The sequence below is a fragment of the Balaenoptera ricei genome, chromosome 1 (assembly GCF_028023285.1).
Source record: "Balaenoptera ricei isolate mBalRic1 chromosome 1, mBalRic1.hap2, whole genome shotgun sequence".
In the NCBI taxonomy this organism is placed as follows: Eukaryota; Metazoa; Chordata; class Mammalia; order Artiodactyla; family Balaenopteridae; genus Balaenoptera; species Balaenoptera ricei.
Window position 1 is genome coordinate 9,788,141 of NC_082639.1, and position 18,821 is coordinate 9,806,961.

General features: G+C 54.0%; 1 protein-coding gene across 6 annotated transcripts in view; it reads right to left on the reverse strand.

The window, feature by feature from the left end:
- The window catches only part of DHRS3 (dehydrogenase/reductase 3), a 40,698-nt gene that overhangs the window by 9,621 nt on the left and 12,256 nt on the right, over window positions 1–18,821 (reverse strand). For 3 of the 6 annotated variants that reach the window (XM_059913632.1, XM_059913653.1, XM_059913662.1), the window contains one exon: window positions 1,827–1,898. The exons of the other annotated variants lie outside the window; for them this stretch is intronic. In XM_059913632.1, coding sequence (XP_059769615.1) covers window positions 1,827–1,898 — 72 coding nt within the window. The remainder of the gene's footprint in view (window positions 1–1,826; window positions 1,899–18,821) is intronic. 6 annotated transcript variants of the gene reach the window in all.

Sequence of the window (18,821 nt, forward strand, 5' to 3'; positions counted from 1 at the left end):
TATTGCTTCCAGGAGGACGTCTCCTGTCGGCCCAATTCCAATGATCCTACCTAGTTAAAAGTAAAAGCAGAACTCTTTCTGTACAATGTTCCAGAATGCTCTGAGCTAGCAACAAGCTGGCCTTCTCACCACTGAGGTCTAGAGTCCCGCTGATGAATGGGCTGCGAGGTTCTGACCGTGAGGTGCCGGGAGGCTGAGCAAAGCCTTCCCTTCTACCCAGCTGTGGTCCAGCAGAAGGACGGCCGGGAAGACAGGCAGCTGGGCTCCTCTGGGGAAGGAAACACGACCTCACCCCGCAGGTAATAAACGCGGGACTCATTACGCCAGGAAGTGACCCTGGCAGAACCAAGACATGAATCCTTAAAGGGGGTTGGACAAATTTTATGAATGGCTGGCCATAAAAGGCTCAGAAGAGAGGTCGGGCTAATTCTCAAGCTTGACCCACAGGAGAATGACACTCCTTCCCACGGTACGTCGTTGGGTCCAGAGAGGCCCCTCTTGGTAAAAAGAACCAGGGTTGGGTGATGGGGAACTAAGAATCCTGAGACCCAGCTTAATCAGCACAGAGGGAGAAAGGCTGGGGGCTGGAGAGAATCAGAGAAAGGAAGAGATAAAAGCCTCCTGGGGGATTAATCTAATGGGTTTCTATTTTTGTTTCTTCTCTTTCTTTTAAAAATTATCAATGAAATTTCTCCTTTAAAAAATAAAACCTAACACGGAAACCCCATGTGTGAAACCAGTAAAAGGAATATATTACACGTCCAACTCCATATTTTCTTACACTAAAAGCAACGAATGAGAGCAGAAAGGCTGAGCTGGGAAGGCAAACATTTTCAAGTGGGAGTGATGGATTAACTCCAGTCACACCAGACCAGAATCTAACTGATTTCTGTACTTTGCTCTGGACTCGGTATGGAGAAAAGTCACGCAGATAAGTAGTTGTTGGTGATAACCGTTTATCAATTGTTTACCTTGAAATCTCAGAACTTTCACATAACCAAAAAAGGCACAAAATGGGTTAGCTGGCGGGACACACAAATGTGTTGGTGGCTCCCATGGATTTGACTTTTTTATTACAGTTTTTAAAACTTTCGAAATATTTCTTAAAGGAAAATAAAAGTGTTCTTTCAACTCTTGAAACATCTCTGGGAAAGTCCAGTTTGAAAACCCCACCTTGTCCAACCAGTGTATTTATTTTAATTGAAGTCTTGAAATACAGGAAAGGCTTTACGAGGGAGAATTCCATCAGCCACCCTCCACGACCGCAAAAGTCCTTCAAGAGCAAAAGGTCTGCAATTAGACAGGCTCCAAGGGACACTTTCTTGTCTGTTGAACTAAAAACAGACTTAGAATGTGTTCCTCCAGGAGAGGCTGGAGAGATTCCCTTCATGGAGGAGAGATAAACATCTGTTCAGGCATCTTCCACCATATCAGACCTCACTCTGGCCTGGTAGTCATTGCCGTCCTAGTTTCCTTCCATCCTCCCTTGTCACCCCATCTGTCTGTCCATCCATCCTTCCTCACATCCATCCATCCACCCATCCATCCATCCATCCACCCCACTCCATCATCCATTCATCTAATTTCCGAGTATGTCTGTCTGAGGTGAAGGAAATCCTTGGCCTCCTTTCTCCTACTCTGGTCCCTGCCTAACCCCATCCCACCTCCATCTCATATGGGGAACAGGACCCTGGGGCTTACATAGTTTCCTAGGGCCTGGCTGAGGATAAGAGAGGAGCCTCCGGGACTCTGAGAACTTCTGGACAAGAGAAGGAAAGCTTAAAGTGGGGGTAGGGGCTTGTTGGAAGGCACAGGGGTCCAGATACCTGGGAGCACAAGAAAACCAGCAGACAGGGAACCGGGAAGGCCAGCACGGTCTGCGTGGCTGGAAGGACACCCTGGAGAGGGAAACAGGGGCTAGGGTGAGGGAGGCGAAATGAAGGCTGTGCCCCACTGTCTTCCACATATATACACCCAGGTGGGACGCTGAGGTTTGGCCGTGTCCTTTTGGGGGTCTGTTGAGGATGCCCCTGGTGGGCCGGGGGACTGGCCTCCTCATGCTCTGTGCTCACAGACCCCACCTCTCCCCAGACGCTGTGACGGGTTTGCTTTCAGTCCTCCTCACCCCACCCCTCTGAGCAGGGAGCTCCTGGGGGCCTTGATCCTGCCTTGTTCATTTCATATCTCAGCGCCCAGCAATGCAAGTGCTATTTGTTGAGCGAATGAATGAAAGTTCATGGCCGTAGGTGGGACAGGGTGGAAGGTGGTTAAATAGCCTCTCTGAGGCTGAGATCAGCCCAGTTTCCTTGACTGAGCCATTTAGGGTCCCAGAACCTTCAACACAGAGGCTACTTAGCCCAAGAGTCAGCGAGACCCGGATTTTCACCCAGAGCCTCAAAACCACCCAGGACTGAGCTGTGAGGTGAGGCCCCGGCCGGTGTGCGTGCGCCTCACTGTGTGTCTCTCTCTGTGCGTGTCTGAGTGAATGTGTCTCTCTCTGCACGCGTGTATGCGTGTGCGTGCAGCCTCTGCTCTGCTGTGCGTTTCCTCCGGCCCTTGGTGGATGCTCAGAGTCCCTGGGGAGGGACCCAGGTGCGTCTCCATGGTGACGGGGAGGCCAGGGCTGGTCACCTTGATGGAGCCTTCCAGTAACTGAGCCACTGGGGGTGGGAGGTGAGGGAGAGAGCTGAGTGGAGGGACGGGGGCCCTTCCTGGGTGGGAGCTGCCCAGTTGGAGCTGCTACAGCCACTGTCCCTCCTCCTCCTCCAGTGCCCTGCCCGGACCCCTCTCCCCAGAGACTGGGGACCCAGAGTCACTGACTAGGAACCTGGCAGGTACAGCTCAGAGGCTGGCCTGGGCGGCTTCTCACCAGAGCCACCTGGGGGTGACCCCGGACAGCTGACAGGACAGGAGTTCCACCCAGTGCCCAAAGGCGGGTAAGGATGGGGTGGGCGGGAGGCAGGGGGCTGAGAGGAGCGTGGGGTAAGCAGCCTGGGGAGGGGGCAGATTTATGAGCCCTTGGAACCCAACGTGGCCTCCTCTGCATCAACTCCCAGGGCAGGGAGCAGCTGGGGAGGGTCAGTGGCCCCGGGATTTACTCTTAAGCCGAGTTTATAAAATAAGAGCTCAGGGGCACTCGACACCCCCTGGCCTCCCCTCCCCTCAGGGGGCAAATGGCGAGCTTCTGTCCCGGGGAGGAGGAGGGAAGGGGGGTGAAGACCTCTGGCCTCCCAGGCCTCCCAGCAGAGGCACGGGGTCCCGCCCTCCTCTCCCTCGGAGCTGCCCTCGCAGCGAGCCTGAACCCCCGAGCAGCCCCCAAAGCTGAAGGCTATCACGATCCACTTCTTATGGCTGAGGACACTGGCTCAAAGGCCCTGAGTTAACTTGTCCAAGGTCGCACTCAGTGGGTGGCGGGGGCAGGATTTGAACCCGGAGCCTTTGTCTTCCGCAGATGCACCCCTGAAACCCAAGGGACGGTGGGATTTTTCTGAGCATTGAGAATTCTGCTCCCAAGTCCCCTGAGTCCTCACACCACTGTTTATTCCCACCCAGACCTCAGCTTCATCTCCCTCAACATCCACAACCCCTCGACAGGACCGCACAGAGGGCCTGCAGGGGGCTGGGTGCTGTGCCTTTGCGGGATTTAACGGAGAGCAAAACAGACATGGTCTCTGCCTCAGGGAGACAGCGAAGGAATGAGAAAACAGCCGGACACAAACCGCTGTAAGTGGGATAAAGAATAAAAAGGGGAACGTTGTTGAAACTGGGGCATTTCTGTGGTCGCTGTATTATGCCCGTTGTATAGCTAAGGAAACTGCAACTCAGAGAGGCTAAGCAACTTGTCCGAGGTCACACAGCAACCAAGGGGCAGAGGTGGGATTTGAACTGAGGTTTTTCACCATGATTCCCTCTCCCAGTAGGAGAAAAGCCATCTCCTCTCTTCATGGGGTCTTGTGGGGATGAAGCATGCAAAAGCTGGCACCCACCTAGTGTTTAGCACCTGCTTTCTGTTATTATTTCCCATGGAGAAGAAGACCTGAGAAAATCACAGCACAGCCCCTTGATATACCCTCTTCTGCAGCCATTAGAATGATGAGAGTTCACACCATGGAAACATGGTCAGGAGAAAAGGGTGCAGCATTATCCATATAGGATAATTTCAGCTCTAAAAACGTAGTAAGTTGGTGGACGTCACCAGGCTACATAAGAACAGGGCTTGTGTTGGGTGGGATCATAGGTTTGCTTCTTTGTGCTTGTCTATACAGGAAAAATGCCTCTAAAAGACAAGTACCATCATTTATGATCTTAAAAAAGGAGGACAGAATAAAAGCTTTCCCACAGATCATTTCCAAAACAGGCCATTTTCACACAAGTGACTCAGCACAGCCGGTCCAACCCTGGCTTGCTTCCCAGGTCCCTGGCATTGCCTCTTCGGGGCTCCCATCCACTGTGAGGTGACTATCTGCATGTCTCTCCCCACTGCTGAGTGAATGCATGAGGGAGCTCACTGGGGCTCCAGAGTTCCCAGCTTACACTCACTCATTACACACTGTACTTGGCCCTGTGTGTGCTGTCTCACCATTTCACATCTACATACTTTCTCCTGGAGGGCAGGAACCAAATCTCACCCATCCTGGGTTCACTGTGACCCTACCTAGTGCCCAGCACAGACTGTTTTTCTCTGTTTTAAATGCCAAGGCTACTTGTGGACTCTTATTCATCCTGCAGAACCCTGCTTGAATGACCCCACAATTCTGAAGCTTCCCTGGCTCCTCCTTCCATCATCCCTACAACAATAACACCACCACTATATACTGGCTAACATTTATTGAACACTTTACATCCAAGTGTTTTCTCCTTTCATACTCACAATCCCACCAGTAGGTATGATTTCTCTCTCCATTCTACAGGTGAGGTGCAGACAGATGAAATGACTTGCCCAAGGTTACACCACTTATAAGCAGCAGCATAGTGTGACTCAGAACCCATGTTCCTGAGTGCCAACACTAACCCTTGTTTGTTCCGCCCCTAGTGCACAGATGTGAGTGTGCTGGGCCTATTTGTGAATAAGCTCCTCCACAAGCTTGGGAGGTCCTCCAGGGAGTCAGTAGTCATCTCCTAACCTCAGCATCCAGCACGGGCCAGGTACAGAGTAAAAGCCAACGAGCACTGTCTCATGGCACTGGCCCCAGGAGGCCTCAAGGAAAATCTGCTGATCAAAGAACAGTGAGTGCCTTTCCTCCACCCAGCCTTGCCTTCCTCACCCAGAGGGGCTCACACAAATGCTTGGCCTTGGCGTTCATTGCTGGAGTTCAGCTGTGGCGCACGGTCCCACCAGGGACATGAGCCGGGTGGCCTCCGGGTGGATCCCAGGAGGAGCATCTGTTTATAATTGGCAGCCCCGGAAAGATCTAAGTCCCTGGGCGGGTCTTTGGCAGGCATGTCCCACCGGCTCCATGTTCTGGAGCAGAGCGGTGTTGAGCTGGCTTCTCAGAAGGAAAGAAAATACCCACCAGACCCCAAACCACGGCAGGGTGGGGAGGGGTGGGAAAGTCACAATTTGGAGGGCACATAGCTCTCCACGCTCAGCACCTCCAGCAGGAGGATGTGAATAAAAATCTATCCTGTGGCCAGATGAGAACAAGCAGACAGCAAAACCGAGCGTGTGATACACAGCAGGTCGCCAGCAAGGAGGGGCTGAGTGGACATGCCTGTGGGCGGGCAGGTCATATTTGAGACACTGATATACACACTCTCAGTAGCTATGCCTATAGGATAAGTTACGTTTTGGGCTTTCTCCTCTTTCACATCCCTGTCCGTTTCCAAAAAGAGACCGCTCTCTCTCTTGAGTAGAGTAGCCTAGAACATGGGCTCTGGAGCCAGACAGCCTTGGTTCAATTCTCTGATCTACCACTTACACAAACTTTGGAAAACCCACTTAAACTCTCTATAAATTAAGGTTATGAAGCATCCACTTGGAAGGGTGGTTGGGAGGATGAGGAAAGGACATGACAAATGCTAGCTATTATTTTTATTATTACTACTACTTCTACCATTATTATTAACCCAGGAACAGAAATAGATCGCCCCTCGCTCGCAGAAGATCCCGCCGTCCTCCACAAAACTGGAGTCACGGGGGTGACAGCTGCCTGGAAGACCCCAGCTGGGGCTTCTTTGCCTCACCTGTGGACACAGCCTTGACCGGGGTTGAACCCCAGAATCTTAGAGAGCTCCCCATTCCCATCCTTCCACCAGATTTAGAGGACCCTCCTTTGTTCACACCCCCAACCCAGGAAGGGGGAGACCAGCGTCAAAAGCGTCCAGCTGCAAAGCAGGCTGTGGGTCACCCATTAGGAGGATTTCTTAGGAGGAGAGGTTTGCACGCTGAGCTCTGGGGACCCTGGGGGCTCCAGTGAGGAGCTTCAGGGGCTGCCGAGGGGTGGGGGGCTTGGTAGACAGGGTCCCAAGCCGGCTCTCCATCCTCCATCATCCAGAGCAGTGGCACTTTCATTGGGCTTCTATAGTAGTCATTTCTACAAAGATTCTGTTGCTATAAAAAAAGAATAAAGTTTGAATGCTAACACTCTTGATCACAGCCCTTTGCTCTTTAGGACAGAAGTTGTTTTTTTTTTTTTCCTAGGAATGAACCCGGGTTGGAGGCCTCTAGCTCCCACCCATTGGGAGTGCTGGCCTATCACTCCCACATTCCCAACAAGCCATCAGCCTTTCTTCTTCCAAAAGGCAATTGATGACAGAGATCGGGTACCGTCTCCAGCTGTCTCCTTCCTGGACTTCCTTTCTGCCTTTTCTCCTGGGAGCCCTGTTTCCAGACCCCTGTCTGCACCCTGCCCTTTGAGCAGCCTCAGGTTCATTACCTGTGTCCCACTGTTGAGCCGTGACCTCACGGGGCCTCTCTCTTAGGGACGTCGGCCAGAGCCCGCCTGCCCCTCCCGCTCCTGCTCCGCTGAGCTCCCTGAGCGGCAGGCAGGGCCTCCCACGGAGCCGCGTGGTCGGATTACACAGGCTCGGCCCCTGCCCGGGCCTGCAGAGAATGTTCTGGCTACTGCTGGCTCAGCTGTTGGAGAGGATTGTTTTGAAGCTCCTCAAATTAGATTGCCCAGCGGTGTCCTCTTCCCACAAGTCGCTGACCACAGCCTGGGGCCTGCAGAGACTTCCTCCCGGCCGCCGTCCAGCCTGGAACCGGTCCCTTAGGAGGCACAGGGATGACCACGAGTGCTCGCTACCTGCCTGCACTGAGCTCGACACCTGCTGCGGTCTCTCACCTCGTCCTCTGGCAGCTCTAGGAGGGGGATATTGTACCCATTTCATACTCGAGAAAACCGAGGCACAGGGGGCTATTCGATATACCCAAAGTTACTCAGCTGGCGGGTGGCAGAGCTGGAACTCCAACCTGCGTGGTCTGATGCCACGCAGACATCCTGTGCCCTCCGCCTCTGTCCTTCACCTGCAGGAGCAAAGGGACCCTGCAAAAGGATGGATCCATTCATTGCACGGGTGTCCCACATGCCATGGGACGAGGACTGGACAGCGAGGCGTCCACATCCTGGGGAAAGAAGGAAAGACGCCACCCCGTCCTGGTACAGTGCCTGGTCTTGCTGACCGAGTATTTGCTGAATGGGTGACAGGGATGATCCTCGCCCCATTGCAAGGATACTGGTGGCCTTTAGAGCGCAGGTTGGCATGGTGCCCAGGGTGGGTGGTTGGGCGTATGCCAGGAGCATCTTTGGTTCCGTCACCTCCTCCACTGCTACCACTCTGGGCCCAGCCCCCATCATCCCTCACCTGGACCACAGCCGTGGCCCAAAGTGATCTCTCAGCTTTGACCTTTGCCCCAGTGCCCCCGCCCCTGCCTCGGTCTATTCTCAACAAAGTAGCCAGAGAGATCCTTCTAGAACGTAAGTCAGACCTTGTCACTCTGCTTACAACTCCCAGTGGCTCCCATCTCACCCAGAGTGAAATTTACAGTGGTTACCATGACCACAAGCCTCTCCCGCTCCGACGTGCTCCCGTCTCTCTGCCCGCAGCTCTTCCCCTCACAGGGCTGACTGGTCTCCACCACGTTGGTCTCCTTGCTTGCATAACCCCCCAGCCCACTTCTACCTCAGGGCCTTCACACCAGCTGTTCTCTGTCCTCTTCGCCCAAGTGGCCCTCTCCCCACACCCTCTCTTCTTACAGGTTCTGCTCAAATGTCTCTTTACCCGAGAGGCCTTCATGTAAAGTCCTCCTGACCCCCCCAGATATTCGCTCCCCAACACTATCCCTGCTTTTTAAAAATAATTTTTTATTAATAGTCTTTGTTTTTTAGAGCAGTTTTAAATTATAGCAATTGTGAGCAGAAGGGACAGAGTTTCCATTGAACTCGTGCCGCTGCCACACGCACAGCCGCCCCGCTATCAACAGCCCTCTCCGGAGTGGTACATGTGTCACAGCTGATGAACCTACATTGACACATCATTATCTCCCAAAGTCCATACTTTACATTAGGGTTCACTTTTGCTGTTGTACCTTCTATGGGTTTTGGCAAATGTATAATGACATGTATCCACCACTGTAGTACCGGAGAGAGTAGTTTCACTGCCCTAAAGATCCTCTAGGGTTTCCCTCCTTTCCTCCGACCCCTGGCAACCACTGATCTTTTTACTGTTTCCATAGTTTGGCCTTTTCCAGAATGGCATATAGTTGGAATCATCCAGGATGTAGCCTTTTCAGACTGGCTTCTTTCACTTAGTAATATGCATTTAAGGTTCTTCTGTGTCTTTTCATGGCTTGATGGTTCATTTCTTTTCGGTGCTGAATAATATCCCATCGCCTGAATGTTCCACAGTTTATTTATCCATTCCCTTACTGAAGGACTTTTTGGTTGCAAGTTTTGGCGATTAGGAATAAAGCTGCTATAAACATCCGTGTGCATGTCCCTGCTTTTTTTTTTTTTATTAATTAATTAATTTATTTTTGGCTGTGTTGGGTCTTCGTTTCTGTGCGAGGGCTTTCTCCAGTTGTGGCAAGCGGGGGCCACTCCTCATTGCGGTGCGCGGGCCTCTTACTGTCGCGGCCTCTCTTGCTGCGGAGCACAGGCTCCAGACGCGCAGGCTCAGTAGTTGTGGCTCACGGGCCCAGTTACTCCGCGGCATGTGGGATCTTCCCAGACCAGGGCCCGAACCCGTGTCCCCTGCATTGGCAGGCAGACTCTCAACCACTGCGCCACCAGGGAAGCCCTCCCTGCTTTTTTAACTTCCCAGATCTCTTCTTTTTCAGTCGCTGAGACACACGTCTCCCTCCGTGATGAACGCCTCACGTCCCCGAGGACAGAGGGCACCTCCCCCTCAAAACCTAATACCACTACCTGCCAAGAGCTACAGCTCAGAAACCAAGTGTGACAACTCATCTAAGTCCCATCTCATACTTGAGTGTGATTCTTGGGAACATTTCTGCTTCTAAGACCGCTGGAAAAACCCTCCAAGGAAACCATCTCAAAGGCTGACTCTATGGGAAAGCAGAACAACTTCTCACTTCCAGCCAGAAACTCAAGGGCTGTGCCTCTCCCTGTCTGTCCTCAGACCACCCTTGGCAAAACACAGGCGTGGGGAAATTCGGGCCAGAGTCACTAGCCGAAGCCCCATGACCATTGCCCCAGTTCCTCCCTCTTGACCTTCTGATGGAGAACTCCAGGTGACCTTGAGGTGGGGTTACCGAGGAGGGGAGAGGAGAGGCAGCATTTGCAGACCACTCTCCAGCCTGGTGCAGGCCTTCAGTATTACCATCCTGAGAAATGGGACCGAAAGTCCAGTGCTCAGACAGGCTGAGTAACCCGTGCAGGCTGTACAGCCAGAAGTTTCAAAGCAACACTTGAACCCGGACTCCAAAGCCAAGCTCTCTGACTACTCCCTGTCCTGCCTCATTCACTCATTTGTTCGTTCACTCACTCATTCAAGGAGTATTTATTGGGTGGTGACTGGATTGCCAGACACGGTTGGAGGCCCCGGGATACAATAGGAAATAAATTCATCCCACTCTCCTGGAGTTTGCTTTCATGTGTGTATGGGGAAGATGGGGGCCAATGGACAATAAACGATTGACCATATAATATATAAATATATATATAAATATATATATAAATATATATTATAATATATATAATATATAATATATAATATAAAATTATATATTATATATATAATATATAATATATAAAGGTGGCAAAAAGTGCATGGAAGGAACAGGAAGCTTTGTAGGGAGGCTGGATAGAGTGACTGTGTGGTGGGAGTGATATTTAGATGGTGATTGGGGACAGGGAAAGCCTCTCTGATTTGGGTAGAGACTTAAGGGAGGTGAAGGAGGAAGCCATGCAGACATCTGGGGAAGGAGCATTCCAGGCAGAGGGAACAGCCAGTGCAAAGGCCCGGGGGTAGGAATGAGCTTGGTGTGTTCAGGGGACAGCAAGGAGGCCAAGTGGAAGAGCTGAGTGGGATCAGCCCCAGACGTGAGGTTAGGGGCTGTAGCCAGGGGCGGGGGGTGGGCTTTGAATTCTATTCCCAGTGAGATGGAAGTCCTTCGGAGGGTTGTGAACAGAGAAAGGACGGCTCTACTTGGATTCTGGAACGAGTTCTGATCGCAGCACTGGGGGTTTGGAATGGGGGCGGGAACCAGGGAGGCGGACGAGGGCCCTGCTGCACCCACAGGAGACCGATGTGATAGGTGGAGGTGAATGGGGCTGGGGCACTTGGGTGGAGGTGATGGAGGAGGATGGATTCAGAGGAAAAGGGGTGCCAAGAGGGCCCTAAAGGGTTTGGCCTGAGAAAAGGGAAGAACAGAGTTGCCATAACTGAGCCCCTGAGCCTCCCTCTCCTGGGAAGGCGGGCTTTGGCAAGTTCCAGGTATGGAGGACGAGAAAGATCCTGACTTAGATTCCCCAGGTCCCTTCAGCTTCCAGAACACTCAGCCTAAGCGGAGGGAGGGGCGGGGCGGTGAGGGAGGAGAGAGTTCCAGGTGGAGGGTGCCTGGATTCGGGCCAAGCAGGCCAGCTACCCACCTAGCGTGCCCGGGTAAACACACCAGTTTCCAATAACAAAGTGGCCGGGCATCGCAGCCCGCTCCGTGCAGGGAGGCGGGTCGCCGCTCACATGATGGGGTGAGGGGGTGGCAGGAGGAGTCGCCGGGGGAAACCTCAACGGATCTGGCAGGAGGCTCCCGGAAGTCCTTCTGAAAATGGGCCCAGGGACGGGCGGGCGGCGGCTGGGGTCCTGCGGTGGTCCCGCGAGGGGCTGGGGTGGGACTGGGCTGGAGTCCCATGTGGGGATTCGGCCGGGTTCCCATTGGGCGGACGGGAAAGGGGTGGAAGGGGTAGGGGAAGCGGGGGGGGGAGGTAGATGGGGGAGGGTGTGGGCGGGGCTGTGGCCGGAGGTGCCGGGATGAGGAGGGGCTTCACAGGTGGGGTCTCGGGAGGGTGAGGAGGGGCGTCGTGTTGGGGATGGGGCTGGGGATGAAGAAGGGGAAAGGGCAGCGGGGAGGAGAGTGGGGCTGGGGGCGGGGTGTGCATGGGGAGGGGCGGGGCGAGGGGGGGAGGCCACGGGGGGGGGCGGGGCGGGGGCCAGGTCGGGGTCGGACGCGGGGGGCGCGGGGGGCGCGGGGGGCGCGGGGGGCGCCGGGGGGGAGCGGGGGGTGGAAAGGATCCCCTCCCTCTGCGGGGACCGCCCGCGCTTCCTCCCTCCGGCCGAGCGGTAAAGCGGTAAACAAACGCCGTGATGTCACCCGTGCCGCTGACCTGCGGCTGAACCCGGAGCTGTAAATGAGATGCAAGGTGCCAGCAGCCTCCAGGCCGCGCGGCCTGAGAGCCACACACGCTCCTCCGCGCCGGCCCGAGGTTACCCCAGCTGCACACACGGACAGGATGCTGCAAACGCCACCAGACATTGCAACACGCAGCCAGTCTGCTGGCCGCAGCGTGAACCTTGCCGCCGCCTCCTCCGCCGCCCCCCGGGCAGGCACCAGCCCAGCTGGAGCGCGGCCTCCCTCCTCCGGAGCACCCCTGGAGCCTGGCAGCTTCCACTCACCCGGGGTCAGCCTCTCCACTAGGCACCCCATCCCCTGCCTCCCCAGGGGGCCCCCAAACCCGAGAGTTGGGCCTCTGGGGTTAGCTTTGGGCTTTCTGCCCAACAGACTGGGGAAGTGCCTGCCTTTGCACTCGGCTTTCTGGGAAACTCATTCCTCTTCACCGAAGCCAGGGGCGCTGGAGGCCCTTTTTCCAGGTGGAAGCGGGTGCCAAAGTGTCCCGGTGGCAGCCCACCAGCCACTCCCCAACTCCACAGGGCAGGGGGCTACTCTTTCTTCCAGAGAGCTCCCAGAGCGGCCCTGGACTGCCTACCCTTGGCAGCCCCAGGCTCTGAACTGCCCTTGGGAATGGAAATCCGCCTGACTGGGGCCAGGCCGACCAGCACTCTGCTCTGGAGTTGATTTGCTGTGTGACTTTTGGATGAGTCACTTGGCATCTCTGGGCTTCACCATCTCCCACCGGGGAAGTGGGGAGGTTTGAAACTGGCTTCCCTCTGCTGGTGTGGGGAAGGTCAAAAGTACAAGAAACCCTGACCAGGCTGCCACGGCTGGTTAGAAGCCTCAGGTGCAGGGGCCTGGCCTGTGAGAACTTGGAGGTGCTCAGAGAAATCGGGGCCAGCCCTCTCCTTCCCCGCCCAGCCCCCCAAACTCAGCCTTCTGTGTTTACTGTGAGAAGCTGGGGCTATGGGAACATATGGGTAAATAGTCCCCGGCGCCCGAGGAGCCCCTACAGTGGCTCCCCTACTTGGACCCCACTAACTCAAGTCCTTTTAGGAGTTGGGGAACCTAGAATGACCCCAGATCTTTAAAAAGCACGCCAAGAACCCAGCTTATAACACCAGAGCCCATTCCAGCTTCCCTTTCACTGAAGTTAATATTTAAGTCCCTCTCCCTCATATCACCCTGTTTTATTGTCTTTCCAACATTGTGTCACTATCTGAAATTTTAAGTTATTTGTTTGCTTGTTTATTGTCTGTCCCCTTCCCCCAGTGCACACACACTCTAGAATGTAGGCTCACCATGTGTTCCCAGCACTTGGCTTGGTCATCAGGTGCCTGGGGAATACGTGAGTGAATGAATGAAATCATTTTGCCTCCCCCGTGAAACGGATGGTAACATCCCTGGAGAGGATCTTGGGAGGGATAAAGTTGACGAGCCAGGCAGTATGGCTGTCACGAGGACCAGCCACATCACTCGCTGGGCCCGTGACAAAGGAAAATGTGCAGCCGCTAGTTGAAAAATTATTGAGAATTTCACAATGGCGACAGCAGGGCATTGACAAGTACAGGGCGCTTCTGAGCGAGGGGTCGTGTGTGACAGCTTGGGTCGCACACCCAGGAAGCTGGGCAGGGCGATCATACACAGAGAGTGCTTAGTAGCAGTACCCAGGGTGGGGGACAAAATGTGGGCTCTCGGGCCTTCCACGCCTTCCCTGGGCTGCAGGAAACTTGCTCCAACCAAGTCACTCCCTGCTGTAGAATGGACAACACATCCCAAACAGACAGCTGACAACAGCTAGCTAGTTAAGGGCTGTCTGTGCACCCAATGGACACATGCAAAAAGCAAAAGCAGGCAATACGGAGGCATATTAGATTTAGGGGCAACAGTAGCCATGTAACGGTCATTGCCACGGTCAGCATTTATTCAGGAGCTTCTCAAAGGTGCTATAGTGAGGCCCACAACCCCTTAGCCTCACTTCCAAAATCCAGAAAGCTCTAAAATCCTTTTTCCCCCCCTTAATTCGACCCATACATTTAGGCAAGTCCTCAAGGGGCTGTGGACCTGAGCTGGGGCCCACTTTAGAGATGAGGCACTAAGGTCCTGGAAATGTCAAGGGCACAGCCAGGAAGCGGCTGAGCTGGGACCCTGGCACCACTTCTGGGAGCTGCTGGCGAAGATGAGAATATAGCTGTTGTTTTGGGTAAAGAAAGACAGCTTTTTTTATGGGGGTAACTCTTTCAGCATCCCCTTCCCACCCCAACCTGAAGTTCAGAGGCCCTTGAGCTGGTGTGTCCCAGGGAAACCTTCAGCTAATTAAGCATTATTTATGGACCGGCCTCCTGAAGACAAGCTTTAAATTACTTGCAGGCTATACCAAGGTAACTGTCTATCCTACAGGCTATTAATTAGGAATCAGTTTAATCTCTGCTGGACGAAGGTCAAACGGTATGGGGTTGACCCTTCCGGCTGGCTGGCGTCGTACTATCAGGCTGGGGATCTGGCCCTGGAGGGCTGGGGGATTCAGGGGAAGTGACAGGACATTGCAACGGGAAATGACCTGGTCAGCACATCCTGCAAAGGCCAGGATGCTGAGAGCAAAGCCACATGGGCCTCGGCCCAGGAAGCCAGGCGAGGCGGGGTTTCCCTTTAGCACCAGCCCTGCAGAATAATGGATTTCAGCGGTCCTCAGAGAGCGCCCCAGCCCTCCAACATGAGAGAATTCTGCTGGAAATTCAGGCTTCCCTCACCTGCCGTTACCCCAGTCTGGTCATGCACCCTGTAGAAACCCTTCTGTGGTTCCCTAGCGCTCTTCTAGAAGTCCCAATTCCACCCGACGGCCACCAAGCGCTATGAGCTCTGCCCTGCCCATCTCCCACCATTCTCCGCTCACACTTCTGTTCTGGCCAGGCCAGGGTCTCTCATCTCCCATTTTCCAGATGTGCTCTTCCCCTCTGCCTGGAATGTTCTCTTTCTGTGGCCTCCACCTCATTGTTGATGCCTCACCTTAGACCCTGGTCCTAGCCATTGCCAGCCTTCCTTCCACAGAAGCTGGACTGCCCGGATTCAGATCCCACGACTGTGTGTGCTGTTAGGCAAGTATTTAACCTCTGTGAGCCTTAGTTTTCTCATTTTTAAAATGGGGACAGTCATAGCTCCTCCCTCACTAGCTTGCTCCAAGGAGCACATCAGATTGTCCCTGTAAATCACTTAGTGTGTAGGAAGAGCTTTTTTAACAATGGCACAGACTGATTGGAAACCCTGCCCTGTGCTCCGAACTGCATCCCGCTCCGTTAGAGTACCCATCACACTGCGGTGTCACTGAGAGCCATGGGTCCTTTTTCCCAGCTAGACCGAAGATGGGACCCAGAACGCTGTGTATTTTTCTCCTGCAATGCCCACTTTGGCCCTATGACCTAGGAGAGCCCCCTGCACACCTTTCCGTACTGTCAAATCTACCCCCGTAAGAAGCCTTCCGGGATGACCCAGAGTTTTCTTTTCTCTGGAGCAGCTGCCAACCCAGTGTGGGGTCAATTCAAGTCCCCTGTTCTGTTTTGCTCTCCAAGGACAAACCCTACAGAAGACACTCTACTGCCCTAGCCACAATGCCAGCCGCTCTGTGGCAGGGACTGTGACATCTTCCATGCCTGGTGACTCTGGGTGGCACCTGGAACACAGTTTTGCATTCAGCCTGTGTTCAGGGCAGATCCAACCAGCATTTTCTGAGCCCCTGGCTGGCATGTTCGACAGTCTTCTGGACTCCTCCCAATGGCCTTGGGAGGTTGGGACTGGCATTGTCACATTATAGATGAGAAAACTGAGGCTGAGAGTGTGGCTAGCAGAATAATGGCCTCCCCCGGGACACCCATGTCCTAATCCCCAGAACCTGTGACTATGTTAACTTACATGGGAGAGCGGATTTAAGGTTGCAGATGGAATTAAATTTGCTAATCACCTGACTTTAAAATAGAAAGACTGTACTGGATTATCTAGGTGAGCCCAGTATAATAACAAGGGGCCTGAGAAGTGGCAAAAGGAGACAGAAGAGAGAGGGAGATGTGACCGTGGAAGCCAGGTCAGGGTGATGCAATGCTCCTGGCTTTGAGGATGGAGGAAGGGGCCACAAGCCAAGGAATGTAGGCGCCTCTAGAAGCTGGGAAGGGCAAGGAAATGGATTCTCCCCTAGAGCCTCCAGAGGGAACATAACCCTGACACCTTGATTTTAGCCCAGTGAGACCGTGTTGGACATCTGACCTCCAGAACTGTGAGAGAATAAACGTGTGCTGTTTTAAGCCACTGAGTGTGTGGTGTGTATTAAGGCAGCCACGGGAAGCTCGGGCAGAGAGGTTCCTGAGGGCTGGGACTGAAACCCGAATCTGTCTCTCCAAAGCCTGTGGGCTCTCAGTGGCACAGCACCCCTCCCCACACTAACCTATCGGCATCACTTAAATCGAGCTCTCTGTCATAAAGATATGCCCCAGAGGCTTTTGCAGAGAGTGCATGAGAGGGGTTGCAGTGGACCGTCAAACACGATCCATAGCCTCACCAGCATGGCCAGGACTTGCCATACAGTATCTCACTGAGATCTCATTTTACAGATGAGGAATCTGAGGCTCAGAGAGGTCTAGTAACTTGCCTAGGGCCACTCAGCAAGGGAGTGGAAGAGCCAGCATATGAATTTTGGTTTGTTGACTCCTGAGCTCAAAATCTGAATCACAATTGTATACTGGCTCCTTGAGAAAGAAATAAACCTAGACATGGGTGCGCACACACACACACACACACGCACGCACGCACACATACATACACACACACACCTGCCAACATGAAGGCTCAAGAGGTGGCCCCCAAACCAGGACAACTGGTCAGCCAGCCAAGGAGGCGTGAGCCCTGAGGGCACACAGTGTTCCCAGCCCACACTTCCCCATGCTCCTGGTGGGCCTGGAGGACCCCCACCACTTCTGCTGCGGGTTCACAGGGAAGTGGCCTGGAGAGGTGAGGCGAGACTGCCCCCTTTGCCATGTGAGACATGCGGACATGGCATGTGGGAGCCAAGGGTGGCCTGACTGCATGCGGGTGTGTCTGGCAGGACTGCCTGCCTGCAGGAAGGTCACACTACCCTTTGTGGTCACGCTGGTCCCAGCTCCCCATGATGACCTGCTACAGGGCCTGTGAGAGGTCAGAGCGTGCTGGGCTGGCCAGCTGGGCTTGACTGTGTCCCCCAGGCCCTGAGAGCTCTAGAGGCACCCAGAGACTCTTCCTCCCACCTTGGAAGGACCCTGCATCAGAGAGCTGGCTTCTCACACCCAGGGAAGCATCAGCATTAACAGTGACCTAGCAGAGGGGCTTCCTTTACTCTCCTATCCAGTGGCCTTAAATCTTCTGGAAAAAGTTACAAAGAAAGTCTGTTGACAACCTGCTGGACCACCTTAAGTGGCTGCTCAAGTTGCCTCTTTGAAGTACAAACTCCCTAAGGGCAAACAGCTTCCAGCTCAAGCCGGAAAAGTCTATTCTGTCTTTTTAGTTGGTGTCAGTAAATGACCTGATAAGGTCTGCAGGACTAGACCTGGGAGGACCGGCTAAGAGAGGCCTGGAGCTCCTGGAAGTTTCTGCCTGAGATGACAAAACTGGATTGGTCCCTCTACAAGACGGAGTACTATACGTCTGCTCCTGACCCCCTTGCTCCTTGGTAATAGCAGCCCAATTTCCCCCACAGAAGCCCACCTTGCCATTTTCACACACTGTGGCTTGGCTGGGGCCGGTACACTCCTGGCTCAGAGTCAGGCCTGAGACCCACAGCCAGCCAGCCAGTGACTGCACCACTGCCAGCGATTGCTTCAGCCCAACCCAGTCACAGCCAGGGAGACTCAATTCCTGGAGCCTCGGGAAATGCTGCGGGGAGGACACGGGTCTGCCCGCTCCCCACTCGACTGGGAGCTGGGGGTTTAAGTCAGCATGGGGCAGACGTGAGCAGCCCCAGCACAGGGAGTGCCTGCCTAAGGGGACACTGAGTCCTGACGGCACCGGGAGCCAGGCCTGGAGTACCCAGGGACCTTCTGGTCACCCGAGTCAATAAACCAAGCTGAAGGACACCTCCAGACTCACCCCTGGGAGTGAGTGCTGTGCTTAATGTTGTTTGACCCATTTAGACTGCCGGCAGCTAAAAGCAGGCGCTGCACTGACGCTGCTCGGGGCTGTCAACATGATCTATTCTGTCCCGTAGAATGATTAACGGAGAGGCAACGAAACTCACTGGTTCAAGGGCAGTCGCCCTGGGTTCAAATCCCACTTGGTCATTCACAAGCTGTGTGATCTTGTTATTGACCCTCAGAATCTTGACCAGTAAAAAGAGGATGATAATAGTTCTCACACTGGAGCTCACTGTGGGAAAGGACTGACTTTATTACATGTCAGGTGCTGGCACGTAGTATCAATAGGTGCTCAGTAGGCACGGGCTCTAACTAGCTATGATGGCTCAGTCATGCCTTCACTCAGGCAACAAACATTTATTAAGCACCTACTGTGTGCCAGCTACTGTGCCAGGTGCCTAGGACACTTGGTGAGTGAGAGGACACGCCCCTGCCTCCCAAGGATCTCACAGTCTTTTGGAGAGGACACATGGCAACAAGCAACCACAAGCATGGGGAGTTGCCATGGTAACCCATGACTCTGGCCTCACCACAGCCCAACCCTGACCAATTGAGCTACTTGGACACAGAGATGAAAATGACGAATGGGGAAGCTGGGTGGTTGTCTTGGGGGTGGGCCGGGACCGCAGCAGAGGCCCTGGTCTTGACCAGCCTCCGTGCCTGGGCTGGAGAAAGGCCTGCATTGGACCAGCCCCTGTCCATGAGGCAAGGGGCCATCGGCCTCCAGTGGGAGGGAAGATGCTAGGCTCTGAGCCCTCCCTGTGCGGAGAGTGATTCCTTCTTACTGATTTCTAGAAAGGGTCAAGCGCTAAAATTCCCAAGGACTTCTGTGGCAGGGGCAGAATCCTCCTTTTCCTGCAGAATCCCAGAAGCAGGGTGACTCT